Source organism: Hemicordylus capensis, chromosome 2, assembly GCF_027244095.1.
Source record: "Hemicordylus capensis ecotype Gifberg chromosome 2, rHemCap1.1.pri, whole genome shotgun sequence".
Classification (NCBI taxonomy): Eukaryota; Metazoa; Chordata; class Lepidosauria; order Squamata; family Cordylidae; genus Hemicordylus; species Hemicordylus capensis.
This window is the reverse complement of record NC_069658.1, coordinates 347982187-348002292: the sequence shown is the minus strand read 5'-3', so window position 1 is coordinate 348002292 and position 20106 is coordinate 347982187. Positions and strand designations below refer to the sequence as shown.

The 20106-nt window shown below is 43.3% G+C and overlaps 1 protein-coding gene across 5 annotated transcripts in view; it reads right to left on the bottom strand.

Annotated features, from left to right (window-relative positions):
- TRPC7 (transient receptor potential cation channel subfamily C member 7) overlaps nt 1-20106 on the bottom strand; it is a 227258-nt gene that overhangs the window by 182006 nt on the left and 25146 nt on the right. For 4 of the 5 annotated variants that reach the window (XM_053288511.1, XM_053288510.1, XM_053288513.1 and 1 more), the window contains one exon: nt 8738-9515. The exons of the other annotated variant lie outside the window; for it this stretch is intronic. In XM_053288511.1, coding sequence (XP_053144486.1) covers nt 8738-9490 — 753 coding nt within the window. In that variant the 5' untranslated portion in view covers nt 9491-9515. The remainder of the gene's footprint in view (nt 1-8737; nt 9516-20106) is intronic. 5 annotated transcript variants of the gene reach the window in all.

Genomic DNA, 20106 nt, shown 5'->3' with positions numbered 1-20106 from the left:
GACAGCCTTTCACAGCCACAAAACTAAAAAGAGGTTTCATTTAATAAATAAAGACCAATAAGCAATCTTGCTGCTATGGAAAGACGTACCAAAGAAACAGAAAGGAGTCTGTGGGGACTGCCACCACCTAAACTCCCTAGCAGTCACTCATAAGACTGGCAGTTTTGGAAATGCCACAACTAAATGGCCAAAACTTTTGCGACTTATGCCATGAGTATTTTGACACAGGGACCATATTCACACATATCCTGGAACAATGGGTCCAATGGACCCACAGTTCCACTCCACACCCCCATCCCGCTCTCCTGTCCTCATTCAGATAAAACAGAGAACGGGCTCTCTGCAGTCAGCGAGACTGCAGAAAGGAGGGGAAACTGACTGTGCAGGTCTCCTTCTTGCTAGAATGACAGCCCACACAGCAAATCACAGCTGGAGAGAGGGAGGAGCTTCCTCCCTCAACTCTGGTTGGAGTGAATGCAGCCTCCAGTGCTGCATTTGGACGTCACACTCCAGCACTCCAACCCCACTGTGAGCAGCGAAACTAACTACAAACTGAGGGTTCAAATTGGAGTTTGAGGAGCACAACCTTGAGTCGCTTTGCAAATGGGACCGGAGTTGCATGCATAAGGATGTAACAGTTTGTCAACCCCTGGCCCCTGCAACTCCAGTTCCACGTTACATGTGAATGCAGCTAGTCTCTTTTGGACAAACAGTGCAACATTACAAAACTGTTTCCAGCTCTCAGACTAATGAATGACATTTAGCTGAAGAGGCAAGTAGCGGCTATCCTACCATCTTCGCCTACACCCAACCTTGTCTTGCACCATTTATACGGGAACCCATTTGGGCTACATAAACCACTTGTACAGTTGTAAAGGTAAAGTGTGTCATCAAGTTGATGTCAACTCCTAGTGACTTGTAGTTGTCTTAGGTAGAATACAGGAGGGGTTTACCATTGCCATCTCCTGCACAGTATGAGACGATGCCTTTCAGCATCTTCCTATATCACTGCTGCTCAATATAGGTGTTTTCCATAGTCTCGGAAACATACCAGTGGGGATTCGAACCGGCAACCTCTGGCTTGCTAATCAAGTCATTTTCCCACTGTGCCATTAGGTGGCTCTTGTACAGTTATACATTTCTAGAATCTTGTACATTTCTAGAATCTGTATCCTGATTACTTCTATTCAGTAGTAATCAGTTCAACTGAGTCTTGGGGTCAGTGGTGATACAGGAATCTGTATTACCTATGCTGAGAACTTCTGTTCATATTTTTCAGTGTACCTTCTGGTATTATCCACTGTCTCATATTTAAATTACAAAAGGCTCAGCACAATCAGAATAGCATTTAACACTCTGGATGCTTTCTTGTAATTTAAATATGAGACAGTGGATAATACCAGAAGGTACACTGAAAAATATGGACATTAGTTGAGCAGCCCTGCCTTAGGGGATGGAGCCACTCTGGGAAGAGCATCTGCATGTTTGCATACAGAAGGTTCCAAGTTCCCTCTCTGGCATCTCCAGGATAGGGCTGAAAGAGATTCCTGCCTACAACCTTGGAGAAACTGCTGGCAGTCTGTGTAGACAATATTGAACTAGATGTACCAATGGTCCGACTGTATATTTGGCAGCTTACTATGTCCCTGTGTCCTTATGACTAAATGGACAAATATCACCTTGCTTCAGATCAGAGCTTCTTATGAACTAACATTAGTGCATGTTCCAATTTCAAGTGGGTAGATATAGTTGCATGGTTTTTAATAATATTTCAGACTTTTACCAAGTGGCTGAATAATTTTGATTGTTTAATTTAATCTTCCCTACTGAAAGATACCTTGGAAGAAAAATGCAATCGCAGGACCCTGAGCAAATTCAGGCATCTAGCAGGCTTGGTTCATAAATGCTATTTCTGATGGTAGTATTTACAAACCATGTGGACTCAGTGTGCAGGCGTGGGTGGAAGCCTTGCACATATTAATGAGTGTGACTTGAAATCTTATTATACCATTTCTGACTGGTGAAACCATATCCTGTTCCTCTTTGCAATTCTATAATTCAATTTGCTAAGATTACAAAATGAAATTATTTGAATGCTGCTTGCTTTATCATAAGGACTCAACGTGATCTTGAAACGTGTGGATTGAATGCCATTTGGAGAAAGGCAGTGGCCCAGAACTTTGTATGAGAATAAGATACGTAACCAGTAGTGAGCAGCATATTGCAAATGAGAAACAAGAATAATGCAAGAATCTACTGGTGTTGAACCTTCAGTGGTTTATTTTTGGGTTTTTATTTAGCATCATTAAGGTTTGACATTTTGCATGAAAGATTATTCACAATGGCAATGCCATCAAGTTGTTTGTTCAACCCTATGATCATTTAAAGAGATTATCAATGAGCATCCAGCCATCTTCATACTTGCTGTTCTTACTTATTTCACTTCTTAATTTAAGAAATGAGCCACCTGCTTGTTTGCAGTTGGTACCAATCGGGAAAATATCTACATGTGTCTTCATTTGAAGGTGACATTTTATACCTCCTGCCCTGGGTCAAATGCTGCCTTTTAATCTTCACTGACAGATTTCCAAGCTATTACAGAAATGTAATTGACTTATTCATGCAAGAAACATCTTCGGCAACACTGCTTGATAAATATAAAGGCAAGAAGTTTGTACCTGAAAGTGGATTTGTTTTCCCTTTTCGGTTTAAACATTTGCTCTTCTTCATTTAAATGAAACAAGGCACATTTTAACCTGAGTTAGAAACCACATTTTTACAACTTTTACCAAGTGGCTGTATAATTTTGATTGTTTAATTTAAAACCAGCTCTGAAAGCCAAATGTTATAGTGATATATATATGCCAAAGCTATTCAGCATTTTAAAGTGTTATATTTGGGTCCATCCCACTAAGACCTGGGACCTCATTCATCCAATGGGAGATGTGTAGGAATGGGACTTTATGGACTGTGACCTTAGTGTCTTCTTTGAGAGCATATTTACTTGAATTTCTGACCTGAAGATGGAAAGTCACTACATCATTGTAAACTTCTTTATTTGCTTAAAACCCGGCTCATTATGACAGATTATTATTCAACAGGGAGCTCAAGTGTCTATTCAGTGTCTATTTCAGAAATTACAGAGAAATTAAAACCTTCCTTCCAAGACTGTAAAGTAATGATATGTCTTCAGACTAATGTTACAGTGGGGCTATTCTCACAACCAGCAAAAATCGGGCTAGGAGAGCCCAGCCTGATTTTTACTGGTTGTATAAATCACCGGGCTCGCAGGTGAGCCCGGTGGTTTACAAGTGGGTAACCTGGTTAATTGCCCCCTGCCCTTAGCTGAGGTTAGTGGAGCGAGCGCTCCACTAACCCCGTCTTTGTGCTCCTGTGTTGCTGCGCCGTGGCTCCGTGCCACAGCAACTCATGAGTAGACCCCTGACCGGGAGGCTAAAAAGCAGCCTCCCAGCTTGGGGGTCTCTCCAGCATGCCCTGTGCATGCACACAGGACATGCTGGAGCTTCCAGGGGCCGCGCGGCCCTCAATCCTCCCAGCCCCCGCTGGCTCCATAACAGAGCTGGCAGTCATGTGGGCAGCCACTTCGGCTGCCCGGAGCAGACTGCCTGCTTGTAAGCCTCTCCCTGCTTGTAGCTCTCCCTGCTAACCTTCTCCAGGCTCTTCTCACTGACCGTGAGAAGAGCCTCAGTAACTGTGAGAAGTGCGGTTGAGAGAGTGAGTCTTGTGCCAGGGCAAGACTCCTGGATCCACTTTCAGCATGGTGACTGCATACTGTGGTTTTATTTTAAATGTCTGAATAGGGCTCAGGAGAGGCTGCCATCAGTGCTGGGCTTCTGGTGATTCAGGTGGAACCTGGAGGGGGAAATTGTTGAGGCAGCAAGGGCATCTGTGGCAACGAAGATTAGGTGGAGTGGCAGCAGGCAGGTTAGGTGACGCCCACAGGGGTAAGCCAGAGGCCAGACACCCACTGCCCTGTGGCTGTCGGACAGTGGTCTGACTCAGAGGACTCCAATGAGGAAGTGACTGTCTCACAGTCCCCCAAGGGGAGCCTCCTGCAGGAGGCTAAGAAGGAAGTCCCTCGGACGGAACACTCACCTGCTGCCAAACAGCAAGAGTTTGCCGGAGAGCAGTTGCTTTCTTCAGATGGGGAGGAGCCGGGAGCAAGCAGCAGACCTGAGAGCCACGTGCAATGCCAGAGAGAACTCTGAAAGGAGCAGCGTGTTGGGCGACACAGAAACAGCTGGTTGGCTGCCAAGTCTGACAGGGCTGGCGTCTGAATTTGCAGGCCAAAGGCAGGCAGGGGCCTTAATTGGCTTCACCTGGTGTGGGACCTTGAGGAACAATAAAGCTGGACCGCTCCCTCTGCCTCACGCTGGCTTCAACTGACCGCTTGGGCGTGCAGTTCCAGCTCCTTGCGTTGTGCGCCTTATTCCTGATTACTCCTGTGTTCTTGACCCTTGGCCTGGCAATCGACTCGTGACTCTCTTCGGCACCCCCTGGACTACAGACTGGCAACTGACCCCTCTCCCGGAACTGACCCTTGTTGCACTGGCCCCTGACTACAATTTATGGACTGACGATTGCAAGGTGATACTTTCCTTTGACTTCACTTTCTGCTAGTAAAAGCTTATCTTACACATTCCTGTGGCTGCTTGATTTATTGTGGGTGCGTGCAACCACAACAGTGGCACAATTGTTGTCTGAAACTGTTGTCTCACTTCATCCCATTGGAAAGCAACCCCAGCCTGGGGTTGCTACACCTCCTGGACTGAATTGGAGCCTCTGGGCACTGGCATCAATTTCTGGGTGACTATTGGAAGTGATTCTGGCAGGGGTGTAGCGATAATTGAGCGAATGGGTTCAAAGAACCCAGGCCCCTCAGCTCCTAAGGGCCCCCAGCTCCACCCCTCCCTATTTTCTTCATTATCTCCCTCACTCCAAGGGGCTGCCAGAGAGAGGGGTGAACACAGGACCCCTCTCCCCTAGCTACTCCCCTGGATTCTGGGAATATTAATGGCTTGATATCGTGAACAATTTTGATAAAAATATTGGGGGAAATTTTCCAGGAAGTCTCTCTTGAATTTCATGGCTCATTTGCCCCAAAGCGAGATCCTGGGTCACAGGAAATAACCACAGGGTTTTTTTACTGGTGAGCTCAGAACAATTTGCTGAGATCAGAACAATTGTAGGATCCTTGAAAATTTTCAGGATGGAATACATCCTATCCTGCTGTTGAAAAAAATATCAAAAAATTCCCCAATTGACTGCACTCATTTCTCCTTCTTTCCTGCTTTCTTTCTATGTTGATCACTTCTACATTCCTGTGACAGGGAAAAGTAACCAGTTTCTATCAGGATAAACAGCTATTCAGAATGAAATACTGATTTCTGCCGTTAAATATTGACCAGGATTAGCACCTATGCTCAGACAGAAAAACGTGACCAGACAATCAATAGTTCTGAACCTGAGGTGGATTTCTATTACAGAATGGGCTTCACTGTTATTTTACCTGGTAGACTCTACATTTTCTCCATGTATAAATAGCCTGCACTCCTTGCAATTTAGACCTGTCTATTACAAACTTTCCAAAATTCATTTCTTTGCTGGACGTCTGCCAAGTCCTTTTAAAAATGTATAACTGGAGGCAGACAGGCAGGCAGAAATATGAGCGCATTTCAAGATTCTTAATAATATTTCAGTTAAGAATTTTGGATACGTTGTATTATTTTAAAGTCCTATTTAAATAGGAGCTGCAGCTTTAGCAGTCATTATTTTAAACATCTCTATGGCTTAGGTCCAAGGTATTTAAGCAAATGCCTTCTTCTTCATGCACCCTGCCACCCTATTAAGATTGCATGGGGAGGTCCAGTTGCAGTTGCCACTGGCTTGGTTGCTGGCAACTCAAAACCGAGCCTTTTCTTGGGTTGCCCCGGACTTTGGAATGAGCTTCCTAACGAAATCAGAGCCTCCCCTTCTCAGGATGTTTTTAAGAAGGACCTGGACATGCCTGTTTTAAATGACAAACAAAAAGCCTGGCTAAAGTTTTAGAGTTTTCATCTGTATTTTAAACTGTTGTGTTTTTAGATAGTGAACCACTCAGGGGCTTGCATATGGGGCGGTATAAAAATGTGTTAAATAAAAATAAATAAGTAAAAATTATTTCCCCTAGCATTGGTCAAGGCATTCTATTTTGGAGGTTTTTTGCCCCAGTCATCGATGCCTAAACCAGTGCAGCACCTTTGCTGAAACGCATATGTCCCTTTTGCAGGGCCATTCCCAAACAATTCTGGAAAACAAGCTTCACCCTGCTGTAGATATAATCAAAATAATGCCCCCCCCAAAGCAGTGTACTGTAAGAACATTCATCAAGATAATGTTTTTGTATTTCTAATTCAGCAATATTAAAAACATGGGCCATTTTTAAAAAAGGATTTGTACCTTCACATGCATACCAAATACACAGACCCATCTGATGGTTTAAAATGATAGTCGCTCAGTATGTAGGCCTAGTGAGAAGTTCAAAGATATAAGTGGCCCTGGGTGATCATCATGTGTAGAATGGGAGAGCCCCCTTTCACCATCTCTGTGTATGCCCACGATGAAGTACTTTCCTATATCATTAAAACAGCCCATAATTGGGCAATATGAAGATGCTTTAGCCAAGTTCATAATATGTGAGTGCAGAAATAAGCACAAACAGAGAAAAACTGCTATTGAGGACATCAGTGCCTGATGAAATGTAAGCTGATTTCATGAAGAGTAAATGTATCCCCCCTGCATATCTCATGAAGTAGACTTATAGTAGATCCAAACGTAGCTATAATTAGTAGGTCTCTGAAAATGAATCCTGTTAAGGAAGGTCAGACTAAATGTGACATGTGAGCACTGTTCAGCGCTTATTCATTCTCAAAAAACAAGTGCCACAGAATAGTGGGAAGGGGTTGACTCTTTACCCTTGCACAAATTATTGTGCTGTGCATTTTTCTCTCCTGAATAGCAGTTTCAGGAGGACAGTTTAGATCAGGAGTATGGGGGAAACAGTGTGTCTATCTCCCCCAGATCGAAATATGTGTGTGTGGGTGTGTGATACTTGGTTCTTGGAATTATTTGCTATAAGGCAGTATTTATATCAGTATTGTTGGTTCATCACTTGCTGAGTTTCAAATCCTGTTTATATTGTCTGCCGATATTTGTAATAGCTCACTACTGATCAGATCTTTCCTTCTGCTGGATACAACTTAACATCTTGAATTCAATAAAATGAAAGTCTGGACTAGCAGTATGGGAAGTCTAGACTTCCTGCATGAACAATGTAATAGTAGAGCGGGGGCGGGGGTGGGGGAATCTATTTGGAAGTTTTCACAAAAGCCAAGCTGCAAATCTTGTTGCAAGACTGCTTGTATGAGCATTTTTTCTACAAGCTGAAGCCAAGTTTATTGTCAGAATGGACAATATATTAGAGTGTAAGGGCAAAAGTCACATCCTATGGATACATGTATAACTATAGTCCAGTAAAAATCAAGGGTTTGTGTCAGTTACCCTGAATCTCCCCCCCCCACTGAATCTCTCCTCCCATTGGATTAAAGGATCCAAGGAACCTTTAAAAATAGCCAATTACATCTCTTTGTTTTTCTTTCCTATGGTTTAGTTTTCTGTAATGAAGCAGTAGTTCATAGGATTAAACAGTTTATTTATACTCCTGCCTAGATGCTGCTCCTTTCCCTTGCAGATATAAGCTTATGCTTATCCAAAGCCATTGGATGATTTTGTTAATCATACAACTGTTTCACAAGTTCCAGATTCCGGAGAAAGCACATATCATAGGAAAGCTTGAAAAGCATTTACTAGTGGCCACACAGGCAAAGAGTCACACACTGCTCCCTCCCAACTGCCCCTCTGTAAATAAAATAAATGGAGAAATGTATCTGTGAACTCCCATCTATTGGCTAAACTCTAGTTACCTTTTCGGTTATCCTAGCTGCTCCAAAGCAGCCATAACAATAATAAAACATTGGGCAGTTCTGAGGGATAAGGTTCTGTGTCTCAGCCCAATAGGAAACACTACAACCTTTTGTGTATTGGATCCAACAGTGCATCCAGAAGGACCTTGGGTACCAAACCTGATTGGCCTGATAACGATGAACATGATGCCCCTAGGGCCAGGACTATAGGATGTATTAGGAAGTCTATTTCCGAGTGTTTGTAGTCCATATCCCTCCATCTCGTCAAGAAGTCACAAGATCTGAAACCCTTATTATTCTTAGCATTGTTCAACAATGAGGGCTAAATTAGTACTACATTTTACATTAAAAGCATTTTTGAATAGCATGCTTAAGGTTGTAAAGAAAGAGCAGAAAGACCCTTTCTCTGTGCCATTTTTCTTACAAAATATTTGTAGCAATTAGCACATTTGGAAACAAAAAGCAGCTTTGGGAAATGGTGCAGGGGAAAGGGGTCCAGTCCCCTCCCTTGTCCCACAGTCTTGACCTAGACTTGCCACATCCTTTTCTTTAGAGTCTAAAGCACACTTTTAGGAAATGCAATTAACATAATGTATAGTTTGGCCTTAGGAAAGCACCATGACAGTAGGTTCCAGTATGGATGAAGAGAATATTACCAAATTTCCTGGGTTGCCAGCAGATTTTTTCGAAACAAAATAAATGATAGACATGTTCAGCCACAGGGAAAAAAATGACATATTTTCATTTTGTATTACCTTAAACTCCGTCTCAATATTGGCTAGTCTCGCCAGTTCGTTGCTTAGCTCTAAAGCAGTAAGGACAGGGTCTTCACTAGAAAGAGCCAAATAAGCAGCACTTGCTAATCCTTTATAGGCATTCATTCTGGACCGAGAATGACTAAATGAATCCTTCATTTGCTTCTCAATGCATTCATTGCACTTACAGAAGTAGTCATGGGGCCTTTCTATCCGTGCTCCTTTCAGTAGCAAGATATGGACAATTTCATATTCCTGGCAATGAGCAGCAAGTATGATAGGAGTGATGTCATGGGAAAAGCGTGTTCCGTCTTCGTCATAAGCATAAAAATCATCGTCTCGTAGCTCTTGCTCAAGTGGGCTGAGTGTAAGACGCTGTCCTTGTGCGAAGGCCGGATGGTTCAATATTGCTTCCACAATACGCACATATCCTTTGCTGATTGCTAACAAGAGGGCATCCCCAACACGAGCCAGATGTTCCTTCTTCAGAAGGAGTTCAGTAACTTCTAGATGTTCATTACCCACCGCCAGCTGCAGGGCATTTTGTCCCATGTAATCGACGCAATTAAAGTTCAATGTTTTGGATTCCTCCAGCATTTTCCGTACCACTGGGATGTTGCCATATTCTGCGGAATCCAAGAAGTGTTCTTCCTCTGGTGTCAAGCTGTTGCCCTTCTCATTGAACATGTAGGCTGGGCCTCGCGTGGCCTGCCTTCTTCCTTTCTCCCGCAGGGTGGTGTGCCGTCGATGCATGGTTTTAGAGTGGTGGTTTCAAAGCCTGTATGGATAACAGAATGTAGTGGGTTTCTAAAGCACATTTAAAAATGCATTGTATACATTGGGCATAATCTGCCCAAGGTTAAACATTTCTAATCCTCATTTATCTCAATAAAAGGGAGTTGGGCATAGGCTTAACTGTGCTATTGAAATTAAAGAATGTGCTTAAATGGCTGCATTGTACTCATTATTCTAAAATTATAAAGCCATTTCTACAACCAATTTAAATGATAAAACCCTTTTCTAAACCAGTCTTTTTTTCTAAATCTAAAATATTGTACTGCTTCTAGGATAGCATGTTTTAATCTTTATTTTATTTTATTTTTGCTTTATGTGTAATATATACCTGGTCTGCAGCATGTGATGATACATGCAAGTTGCTGTTGGGAAGAAATATTATACTGTCAGTTTGACTGAATAAAGTATCCTTGCTCCCCTCCCCTACTCCTCAGTAGTAATGTTTTCTGTAGCAGATGTAACCACCATCACAAACACCATCACTACTCTGCCTACTTTTAAAAAATCACTTTTTTTTATTCCAGCCAGCTGTACGTTATAACGAGGTCCAAATTTCAGCTATAAGGTTTCCTCCCAAACCAAGTAATTTCAGGTTACCTCCTTACCAGTGGTAACGTTGTTGCATGAGCAGGAGGACATTGCATAAGGTCATTACACAAAGAAATGTTCCACAGTAAATGTTCCACTAACCTGAGGCCCATGGAAAAGCTTTGCTATGCAGAATTTAATTTGCTTCCTGGTGAGCCAGAACATCATTTTTGAAAATAACTATCCTTGGCAATTATTTTTCCACTCTTTACTGGAATCTTATAAAAATATATTATATAAATGTGATGATGATCCATGAGTAATACTTGAGGATCAGCGGGGGGTGGGTGGGGGTGGGGTGTCTGTCGGTGCAAAACAGTTTAGTGGAAGATGTTACACAATGTATTGTATTACTTCTTTTTCAAACTGTTTGACTACTAATTGTTATTTCTCTACTGGTTTTGCAACATTGTAGAGTACCACCACCACTAAAACTCCTTCTCTGAAAGTCATTGTGGATACTATTCAGTAGGATTCCTTTAGATCCTAAAACTACAGTGTTCCTTGTACACTGAACTACAGAATTTCCTTGATCCTTCCTCTCAAAGTAATATTCATCCCCCATTCCCATTTATGGTCTCTTTGAAATCTTCCATCAGCAAACTAACACCCAGTTCACATACATGGTAGCCCTTGTAGAATCACTTGCAAGGGCACACAAGGCTTCCATCACAACTCAGAGGAGAATTCATAAAAGAGTTGATTCTACATACTGATTTCCACATAGGGCCATCATGGTTTTGCAGTCACTGCAGCCCTTTAAAAAACAATTATTTCCTGCAATTATACAAAGCAGTTATCACTGGCTAGACATCAAGACTTCTACAGAATTATCACTAGGGATTTATTATTTATTTCATTATTTAAAATATTTATACCCAGCCCCTCAAGTACACTGCTGCCTGGGGGCAGCTCACAACAATAAAATAGATACAATGTAAAAATAAAAGTAATAAAATTAACCCAATTAAGTAAACAAGTTAAAAGTCAGGCTAAAACTACAACCAGAATTAAGTTTGAATTAAAAGTTATTTTAAAAGTTAAAAATTGAGAATGATAAAAACTAAAAACTAAAGAACCTATCAGATATAACCAAAGATGAATTTCTAGATACGCTAAATGACTGTGCCCTAGAACAGTTGTTCTTGGAACTGACCAAAGAGAAGGCAACCTTGGACTTTCTAGATACGCTAAATGAATTTCTAGATACGCTAAATGACTGTGCCCTAGAACAGTTGTTCTTGGAACTGACCAAAGAGAAGGCAACCTTGGACTTTCTAGATACGCTAAATGAATTTCTAGATACGCTAAATGACTGTGCCCTAGAACAGTTGTTCTTGGAACCGACCAAAGAGAAGGCAATCTTGGATTTAATTCTGAGTGGCACCCAGCATCTGGTGCGGGATGTCAGTGTCATCGACCCTTTAGGGAAAAGTGACCATAGTGCCATCAAATTCAGCATACATGTGGGGAGAGAATCACCTAGGAAATCTAACACAGACATTTTGAATTTCAGAAGGGGAAACTTCTCCAAAATGAGGAGTATGGTGAAAAGAAAGCTGAAAGGGAAAATCAGGAGAGTCACTTCGCTCCAGAGTGGATGGAGTTTACTCAAAACCACAGTACTAGAAGCCCAGTTAGATTGTATACCCCAAAAGAGGAAAGGTACCACTAAGTCCAGGAAGATGCCAGCATGGCTAACGGGTACTGTCAAGGAAGCCATAAAAGGGAAGAAGACTTCCTTCCAAAATTGGAAGGCCTGTCCAAATGAAGAGAACAGAAAGGAACACAAACTCTGTCAAAAGAAAGGCAAGGTGACAATAAGGGAGGCGAAAAGAGAGTCTGAGGAACATTTAGCTAAAAGCATCAAGGGGTATAACAAAAACTTCTTTAAATACATCAGAAGCAGGTAACCTGCCGGGGAGGCAGTTGGACCATTAGACAATGAGGGAGTGAAAGGGATTATTAATGAGGATATAGAGGTTGCAGAGAAGCTAAATGAGTTCTTTGCGTCCGTCTTCACGGCAGAGGATACTGAGCATATACATGTTCCTGAACCAGGCTTTTTGGGGATGGCGGCTAAAGAACTGAGCCAGATAGAAGAGACGAGAGATGATGTTCTAAACTGTCTGGAAAAACTGAAAACTAACAAATCACCAGGGCCGGATGGCATCCATCCAAGAGTCCTCAAAGAACTCAAATGTGAAATTGTTGACCTCCTTGCTAAAATATATAACTTATCCCTGCAATCAGGTTCTGTACCAGAAGACTGGAGAGTAGCAAATGTAACACCGATTTTCAAGAAGGGATCCAGGGGTGATCCAGGAAATTACAGACCGGTTAGCTTAACATCCGTTCCAGGCAAATTGATGGAAAGCATCCTCAAGGATAAAATTGTAAAGCACATAGAAGAGCAGGCCCTGCTGGGAGTGAATCAGCATGGGTTCCTCAAAGGTAAATCTTGCCTGACCAACCTTTTGGAGTTCTTTGAGAGTTCCGCAAAGGTAAATCTTGCCTGAGCAGCCTTTTGGAGTTCTTTGAGAGTGTCAACAAGTGTGTGGATCAAGGTGATCCAGTTGACATAGTATACCTGGACTTCCAAAAAGCTTTTGACAAAGTTCCTCATCAACGACTCCTGAGGAAACTTAGCGGTCATGGGATAAGGGGACAAGCTCATGTGTGGATTGCTAACTAGTTGAAAGACAGGAAACAGAGGTTAGGTATTAATGGAGAGTTTTTGCAATGGAGGGAAGTAAGAAGTGGGGTCCCACAGGGATCTGTACTGGGACTGGTGCTTTTTAATTTATTCATAAATGATCTAGAAGCAGGTGTAAGCAGCGAGGTGGCAAAATTTGCAGATGATACCAAACTCTTTCAGGTAGTGAAATCCACAACTGATTGTGAAGAGCTCCAAAAGGATCTCTCCAAACTGGGTGAGTGGGCGACAAAGTGACAAATGCGGTTCAGTGTTGGCAAGTGTAAAGTGATGCACATTGGGACGAAGAACCCCAACTTCAAGTATATGCTGATGGGATCTGAGCTGTTGGTGACTGACCAGATTGAAAATAAAATTGCTAATATTATAATGCCGTTATACAAAACTATGGTGCAGCCACATCTGGAGTACTGTGCACAATTCTGGTCATCACATCTAAAAAAGGACATTGTAGAACTGGAAAAGGTGCAGAAGAGGGCAACCAAGATGATCAGGAGCCTAGAGCACCTTTCTTATGAGGCTAGGCTACAACACCTGGGGCTATTTAGTTTAGAAAAAAGACAACTGCAGGGAGACATGATAGAGGTCTATAAAATCATGCATGGTGTGGAGAAAGTGGACAGAGATAAATTCTTCTCCCTCTCTCATAACACTAGAACCAGGGGTCATCCCATGAAATTGATTGCCAGGAAATCTAGGACCAACAAACGGAAATAATTTTTTAAACAATGCATAATCAACTTGTGGAATTCTCTGCCATGAGATGTGGTGACAGCCAACAACCTGCATGGCTTTAAGAGGGGTTTGGATAACTTCATGGAGGAGAGGTCTATGGACGGCTACAAATCAGAGGGCTGTAGGGCACTTCCAGCCTCGGGGGCGGGGTGCCTCTGGGTACTAGTTGCGGGGGAGTAACAGCAGGAGAGAGGGCATGCCCCTTTCAACTCCTGCCTGTGGCTTCCAGCAGCATCTGGTGGGCTACTGTGTGAAATGGGATGCTGGACTAGATGGGCCTTGGGCCTGATCCAGCAGGGCTGTTCTCATGTTCTTATGAAGCATTAAAAAACCTCTTTAAAAAGATGTGTTTTTAGTTGTTGTTGTTGTTGTTGTTTAAAAAACCACTGAGGGAGGGAGCATGGTGAAGCCATGTGCAAAATGTTTCAATGTCAAAACATTTTTAGTGTTTTGAACTCAAAATGAAATGTCCTTTAAATAAAGGGCCTCTTTCAAGCTCGGAACAAAACAACCCTGTTTTGAGTTGAAACATTTCAATGTTTTGAACACCATTTTGGAGGCCTGTTTTTCCCTTGCTGATTGGTTTTCTGGCATGATTGGCTTGAGTTTTCCTTGCTGCTTGGTTGACTTGTTATCATACAAATCAAGAGCTGTCATGGGCAACTGTGCCCCCATTGGCTGGGGGGAGGGACAGGCCAAAGGAGGGCGATGCTCTAGTTGAGCTTATGGCTATGCTTGCTGCTAAGGCTGTGCAGCTATTACAATTCTAGGAAGTAGGGACTCATAACTGTGCGTGAGAGAAAACTTGTACCAGTGATGTTACTGCAGCATAGGCACCATGTCTGTCAGTGGATTCTGGGTCAGTGATTTTTGAGGGGGCACATTTGACTGTGTTTCAAATGTGTGTTCTGTGTTGGGATGGAGGGACATATTCCTTTGTACTGTGTACTTCTGGAGTGTTTCTCAAGGCAGGGTTGCAAAATGCATTGCAGATTGCATTGGAATGCAAAACTTGTGTGTGCACTCTGAGTTAGGATGTGCACAGAACTGCTCTGGGTGGTACTGTTCAGGTTCTAACCAAACTTGAGCAGAACCACCCAATTTGTGAGCTAGTTCATTAGAACCAGCCAGTGGTTTAGTTTGAGCAGCAGGACCATATTGAACCAGTTTGGCCTGGTCTGACCCAGTTCTTCATGCTTGCAAAGGGGAATCCGGTAAAGGTGGGCAAAGGGGGAACCCTATGGGTGGACAAAGGGGGGAAACCTGTGGGCTTGAAAAAAGGTGGGTGGGCCCAGTTCAGCTCAAACTTGGACCAGCCCCACTTTTGGGGAAAAGGGAACAACGGGGAGCAATGGGGAAACTCCCCAAACCCCATTGTTCCCCATGGGTGACTCCTAGGGGCACTATAGTGCGTTTTGTGGTAGGGCATGATGGGTGCTACCTACCATGTTCCCTATTGCCATAAACTTTAAACAAATTTTTGTGTTAAAAGGATCCTGGGGGGGTGGGTGGGGGAAAGGTAAAAAATGTGTTAAAAATAATCCGCTTGCCCATTTTTGTGTGTGGATGGGATGGCAGGTAACACCCAATTTGCTGTCCCTAGGAGCTACCCATGGGGAACAATGGGGGCTTTGGAGTTTCCCCATTGTTCCCTTTTCCCCAAAAGGGGGGCTGGTCCAAGTTTGAGCTGAACTGGGCCCACCCACCCTTTTTCAAGCCCATAGGTTTTCCCCCTTTGTCCACCCATAGGGTTCCCCCTTTACCCACCCTGACTGGATTCCCCTTTGCAAGCATGCAGAACTGGGCTGAACCGGGTCAAACTGGTTCAATATGGTTCTACTGCTCGTACCGAACCACTAGCTGGTTCTAATGAACCAGTGTTCTGAGTTTCCCCATTGTTCCCTATGGCTGAAACGCTCAAAATATTTAGAGTTTTGTTCTGTTGAAACAGCCAGTTGGATCACTGTTTCAATGAAACATGTCAGCCATCTGCATTTTGTTTCAAGCTCAAAACAAAACATGAAATCCATTTCATGCACATACCTAATCATCACTAGATAATGGATATGTGTAAAATTTGAGGTGGCTATTAAAGGACCAGTTATATCACGTACTGTATCTGTGATTCCTTCCTGCCTTCCTAATTCAGGTCCATTGAACACAATTAAACAGAGAGTTTGAAGAGTTTGGAGTTTGAGTCATTGTCCAGTACAGTCAAAAAGAATGTTTACATTTTAGATGAGACCTTCAAAAAGTCACACAAAGTGGAATTCACACCACAATAAAATGTATGGTCAGTAATTCAATACTACTTGGAAAAATTCCAGTGGCAATTAAATATTGATGAAAGAAGGGCTCAGATTTAATAATTTATGGGGACACACTTTTCCAGGTTTTCAATAGCTTTATAATATATTGTTTAAAAACTGGAAATATAAGAGTAATTTACAAAACTTATTGCCTCCTTGTAGTCATTAATCTCCATAATACGTTCCTAAATTTCAAGTATATCTTCAGCAGAACTAAGGCAGAGAACTTATTTATTGTTTGTTTATTGTTTGTTCTATACCGCTTTTCATGAAAATAATCCCAAAGCAGTTTACAATATAATTAAAACAATGCACAATTAGAACACAAAAAGTACAGATATATTAAATATGAATATAAAATAATACATCTCTATTTAAAAACCTCTATAAAATAGTAACACAAAAACCCCACAAAGAAATCAGCAGTAAAAACTGTAAAGTAAAATAAAGTGTGTCGTCGAGTCGGTGTCAACTCCTGGCGCCCACAGAGCCCTGTGGTTGTCTTTGGTAGAATACAGGAGGGGTTGACCATTGCCTCCTCCCATGCAGTATGAGATGATGCCTTTCAGCATCTTCCTATATTGCTGCTGTACTCTCATATGCATATGTACTCTCATCAGTATATGGCAGCCTGGGTGAAGACCAACATTTTTACTTGATTCCTAAAAACTGTGATGAAGGCTGAGTAGCGGATGCCAGTCGGAAAAGCATTCCAAAGCCTGAGGGTAATGACTGAGGAGTCTCTGTTCCACGTGCTCGAGAACCGAGCCTCTCTCACTACTGACACACAGAGCAGAGCCCCCTCCAATGATCTTGTGAAGTGGGCAGAAACCCTTGGGAGCAGGTGGTCTGTCAGATATCCAGGTCCCAAACCTCTAAGAGCTTTAAAGGTCAAAAACAGCACCTTGAATTGGACCCAGAAACAAACTGGTAGCCAGTGCAGCTCTTTCAGAATGGGTGTAATATGATCCCAACAGGAAGCTCTGGATAAAATCCTTGAAGCCGCATTTTGCACTAGCTGCAGTTTCTGAATATTCTTCAAGGGGAGCCCCACACAGATCATGTTACAGTAATCCAGCCATGACATGACTAGGGCACGGGATGGAACCACTTAGGGAAGAGCAGAAGGTTTCAAGTTCCCTCCCTGGCTTCTTCAAGATAGGGCTGCAAGAGATTCCTGCCTGCAACCTTGGAGAAGCTGCTGCCAGTCTGTGAAGATAATACTGAGCTAGATAGACCAATAGTCTGACTCAGTATATGGAAGCTCCCTATGTTCCTATGGGTAACTGTGGCCAGATTGCCTTCTTGAAAAAGGGATGCAGCTGCTGGCACACTAATCAAAGCTGTGCAAAAGCACTTCTGGCCACCACCTTTACCTGTGCATCCAAAAGCTCCCACACTTGCTCTTTCAAGGGGACCGCAAACCCATCCCAAACCAATCAAATCCCTTCATCCCAAATGGCTCTCCAGCTAACCAACAGCTGCTCCATCTTGTCTTGATTCAGTCTCAATTTATTAGCCTGTCTCCAGCCCCTGATTCAGGTCATCCACTTTCTTCCTAGGATCAAGTGATAAGGAGAGATAGAGCTGAGAGTCATCTGCAAATTGCTGACAACTCAGTCCAAGTCCCCTGGATGGCTTTTCCCAGCAGTTTCATGAAGATATTGAATACCAAATCCTATAGAAGCCCACAAGCCAATGGCAAAAGAGTCAAGCAGTAGTCTTCCAGCACCACCTTCTGGATTCCCCACCCCCCCACCCCCAAGAAAAGACTGAGGCCACTCCAAAGCAGTACCTCCAATCCCCATACTCTAGAGGCCATCCAGAAGGATACCATGTTTGATGGTATTGAATGCTGTTGAGAGGTCTAGCAGAACCAACAGGGATGCACTCCCCCTGTCAAGCTCTGGGCACAGGTCACCCACTGGGGTGACCAGGGCAGTTTCAGTTCCATATCCAGAACAGGAGCCAAATTGAAAGGGATCTAGATAATCCATACCATCCAAGACTGTCTGCAGCTGAGACACCACCACAAGCTTTATCACCTTGCACAAGAAGCTTTATCACCTTGCACAAGACAGTTAGAAACAGGTCTATAACTGTTCAGGTTGGAGGGGTCAAGGGAGGGCTCTTTAAATAGTGGTCTCACCACTGCTTCCTTGAGGCATGATGGCATCCTGCCCTCCCTTAATGAAGCATTGATTATAGTCACCAACCACCTGCTCATACCCTCTCTGGCAGATTTTATTAGCTATGAAGGGCAAGAGTCTACAGTGCATGATGTTGCCTACACACTGTCCAGGATCTTGTCCACATCCTCAGGCTGCACCAACTGAAACGAATCCAACACAATAGGACCAGATGGTACCCGAGGCACATCTGCCGGAACTGCCAAAATCCTGACATCCAAATCGGCATGGATGCAAGAGACTATCTGAAAAATGGCATGCAAATTGGTCACAGCAGGCTGTAGATGGTTCCTCCCCCATTACACTGGGGGATGTGTGAAGCAATAACTTTTCTAATGAAAAAGCTCTGCTGGCCTAAACTGAGCAGATGCAATGGAGGTGGAGAAAATACGTTTCTTCACTGCCTTGAAAAGGTTATGCTACCTTTTCAAACCAAAGATTGCAAAACATTCCCTAATAATCCCAAGGGATTTCTGAAACTTCATATCATCATGTATGAAGCTTCATTGCTTCACTGGAATTCTCAGGAAGAAAAGAATGAAAGTTTTGATCAGATGTTTGAGTCTCATCACCTATAGAGACCATCTCATAAATGCCCATGGTTTCCTGTTACAGCACCTGCTATTGCTATTTTGGAAATGGAGAATATTATTTACAGTATCTCCACTTGTAGATAATTTCTCTCCATCCTCAAAGAACTTTGCTGCTCTATGCAATTTCAGAGGCAGCCCTTTCATGAGGCTAGTCAAGGCAGTTGCCTCAGGTGGCAGATTATTGGGGCATCAGCAGGGAGCAAGATGCCCCCTGCTGTCATCAAAGCAGCTCTTTGGGACCTATCTGACTCTTGAAATCTTTGTGAGAAGTGCCTCTCCTCACACTCCTTGAAAAGCTTGCAAGAAGCCTAAGGAGAAAAGTTAAGGCTGCTAGCAACCTTTCCTCCTCCCTGTTGCCTGTGACCTTTCAAAGATAGCAAGGGTTGAATTTGAAAAATGGCTGGCCCCACCAGGGTCATGGGACAAGGCAGCATTTTGGTGCCACAGTATCTCAGGTGCTGCAATTTCTTAGGCTGGCCATGAATCTTGTTGTGTCTCTGCTTTCAGCCTTTGTCTGTGTGTTCTAAATTTTTTATTTCTGGAGCAAGCTGTGGCCTTATCAGAAAGACTCAAGCCACATGTGTGCTCAAGACCCCAAAAGGTACAGATTCATGATGGATCTGAACACTGTCTGGCCACATGTTAGACTACAGATTCAGGTGTGCTCACAATGCTCACCTCAGTACAAGGCGAGCACTACAGTCAAAAAAGTCATCTCACCTTCCTTCCGCCCTGCCTCCCACTATGCCTGCTTCTTATCTATCTAACCACCACAATTACCAGGCCCTCTCCTACCCTATTATCTTTGTTTCCTGCTCTGGCAGCAGCAGGGCAGAGGAGAATCTTTCTCCCTTCTCTGATGCCTGGCATATTCATGTGGGTATGTGCCAGATCCCATGTCAGTGATATTGAGGGAACTACATCTCCCAGTGGTATTTGCAGTTAGCACACAGCCACTGCCTCTTGCCCACTTCCTGTCTTGTTTCCCAGTCCCTCCCCCTCCTTACTCTTACTTCCTCCCAAGGCTCCCCTCCCCTCTCTGATGTGTGGCACACTCCTGTGACTATAAGCCACATGTAAGGAGCACTGGGAAATTGGGTTATTTCAATACCCATTCAAGCTTTGCTGAGAAATAGTATTTCATAGGAAAATATGTATTTCATAGGAAGCTGCTTTAAACTGAGTTAGACCACTGGTCCATCTAGCTTAGTATTGTCTACACAGACTGGCAGCGACTTCTCCAAGGTTACAGGCAGGAGTCTCTCTTAGCCCTCCTATCTTGGAGATGCCAGGGAGGGGAACTTGGAATCTTCTGTATGCAAGCATGCAAGTGCTCTTCCCAGAGTGGCTCATCCCTAGCCCCATGTAAGATGTTGACTTACAGTGTGCACACATGTAATCTCCCATTCAAATGCAAACCCAGGTGGACCCTGCTTAGCAAAGG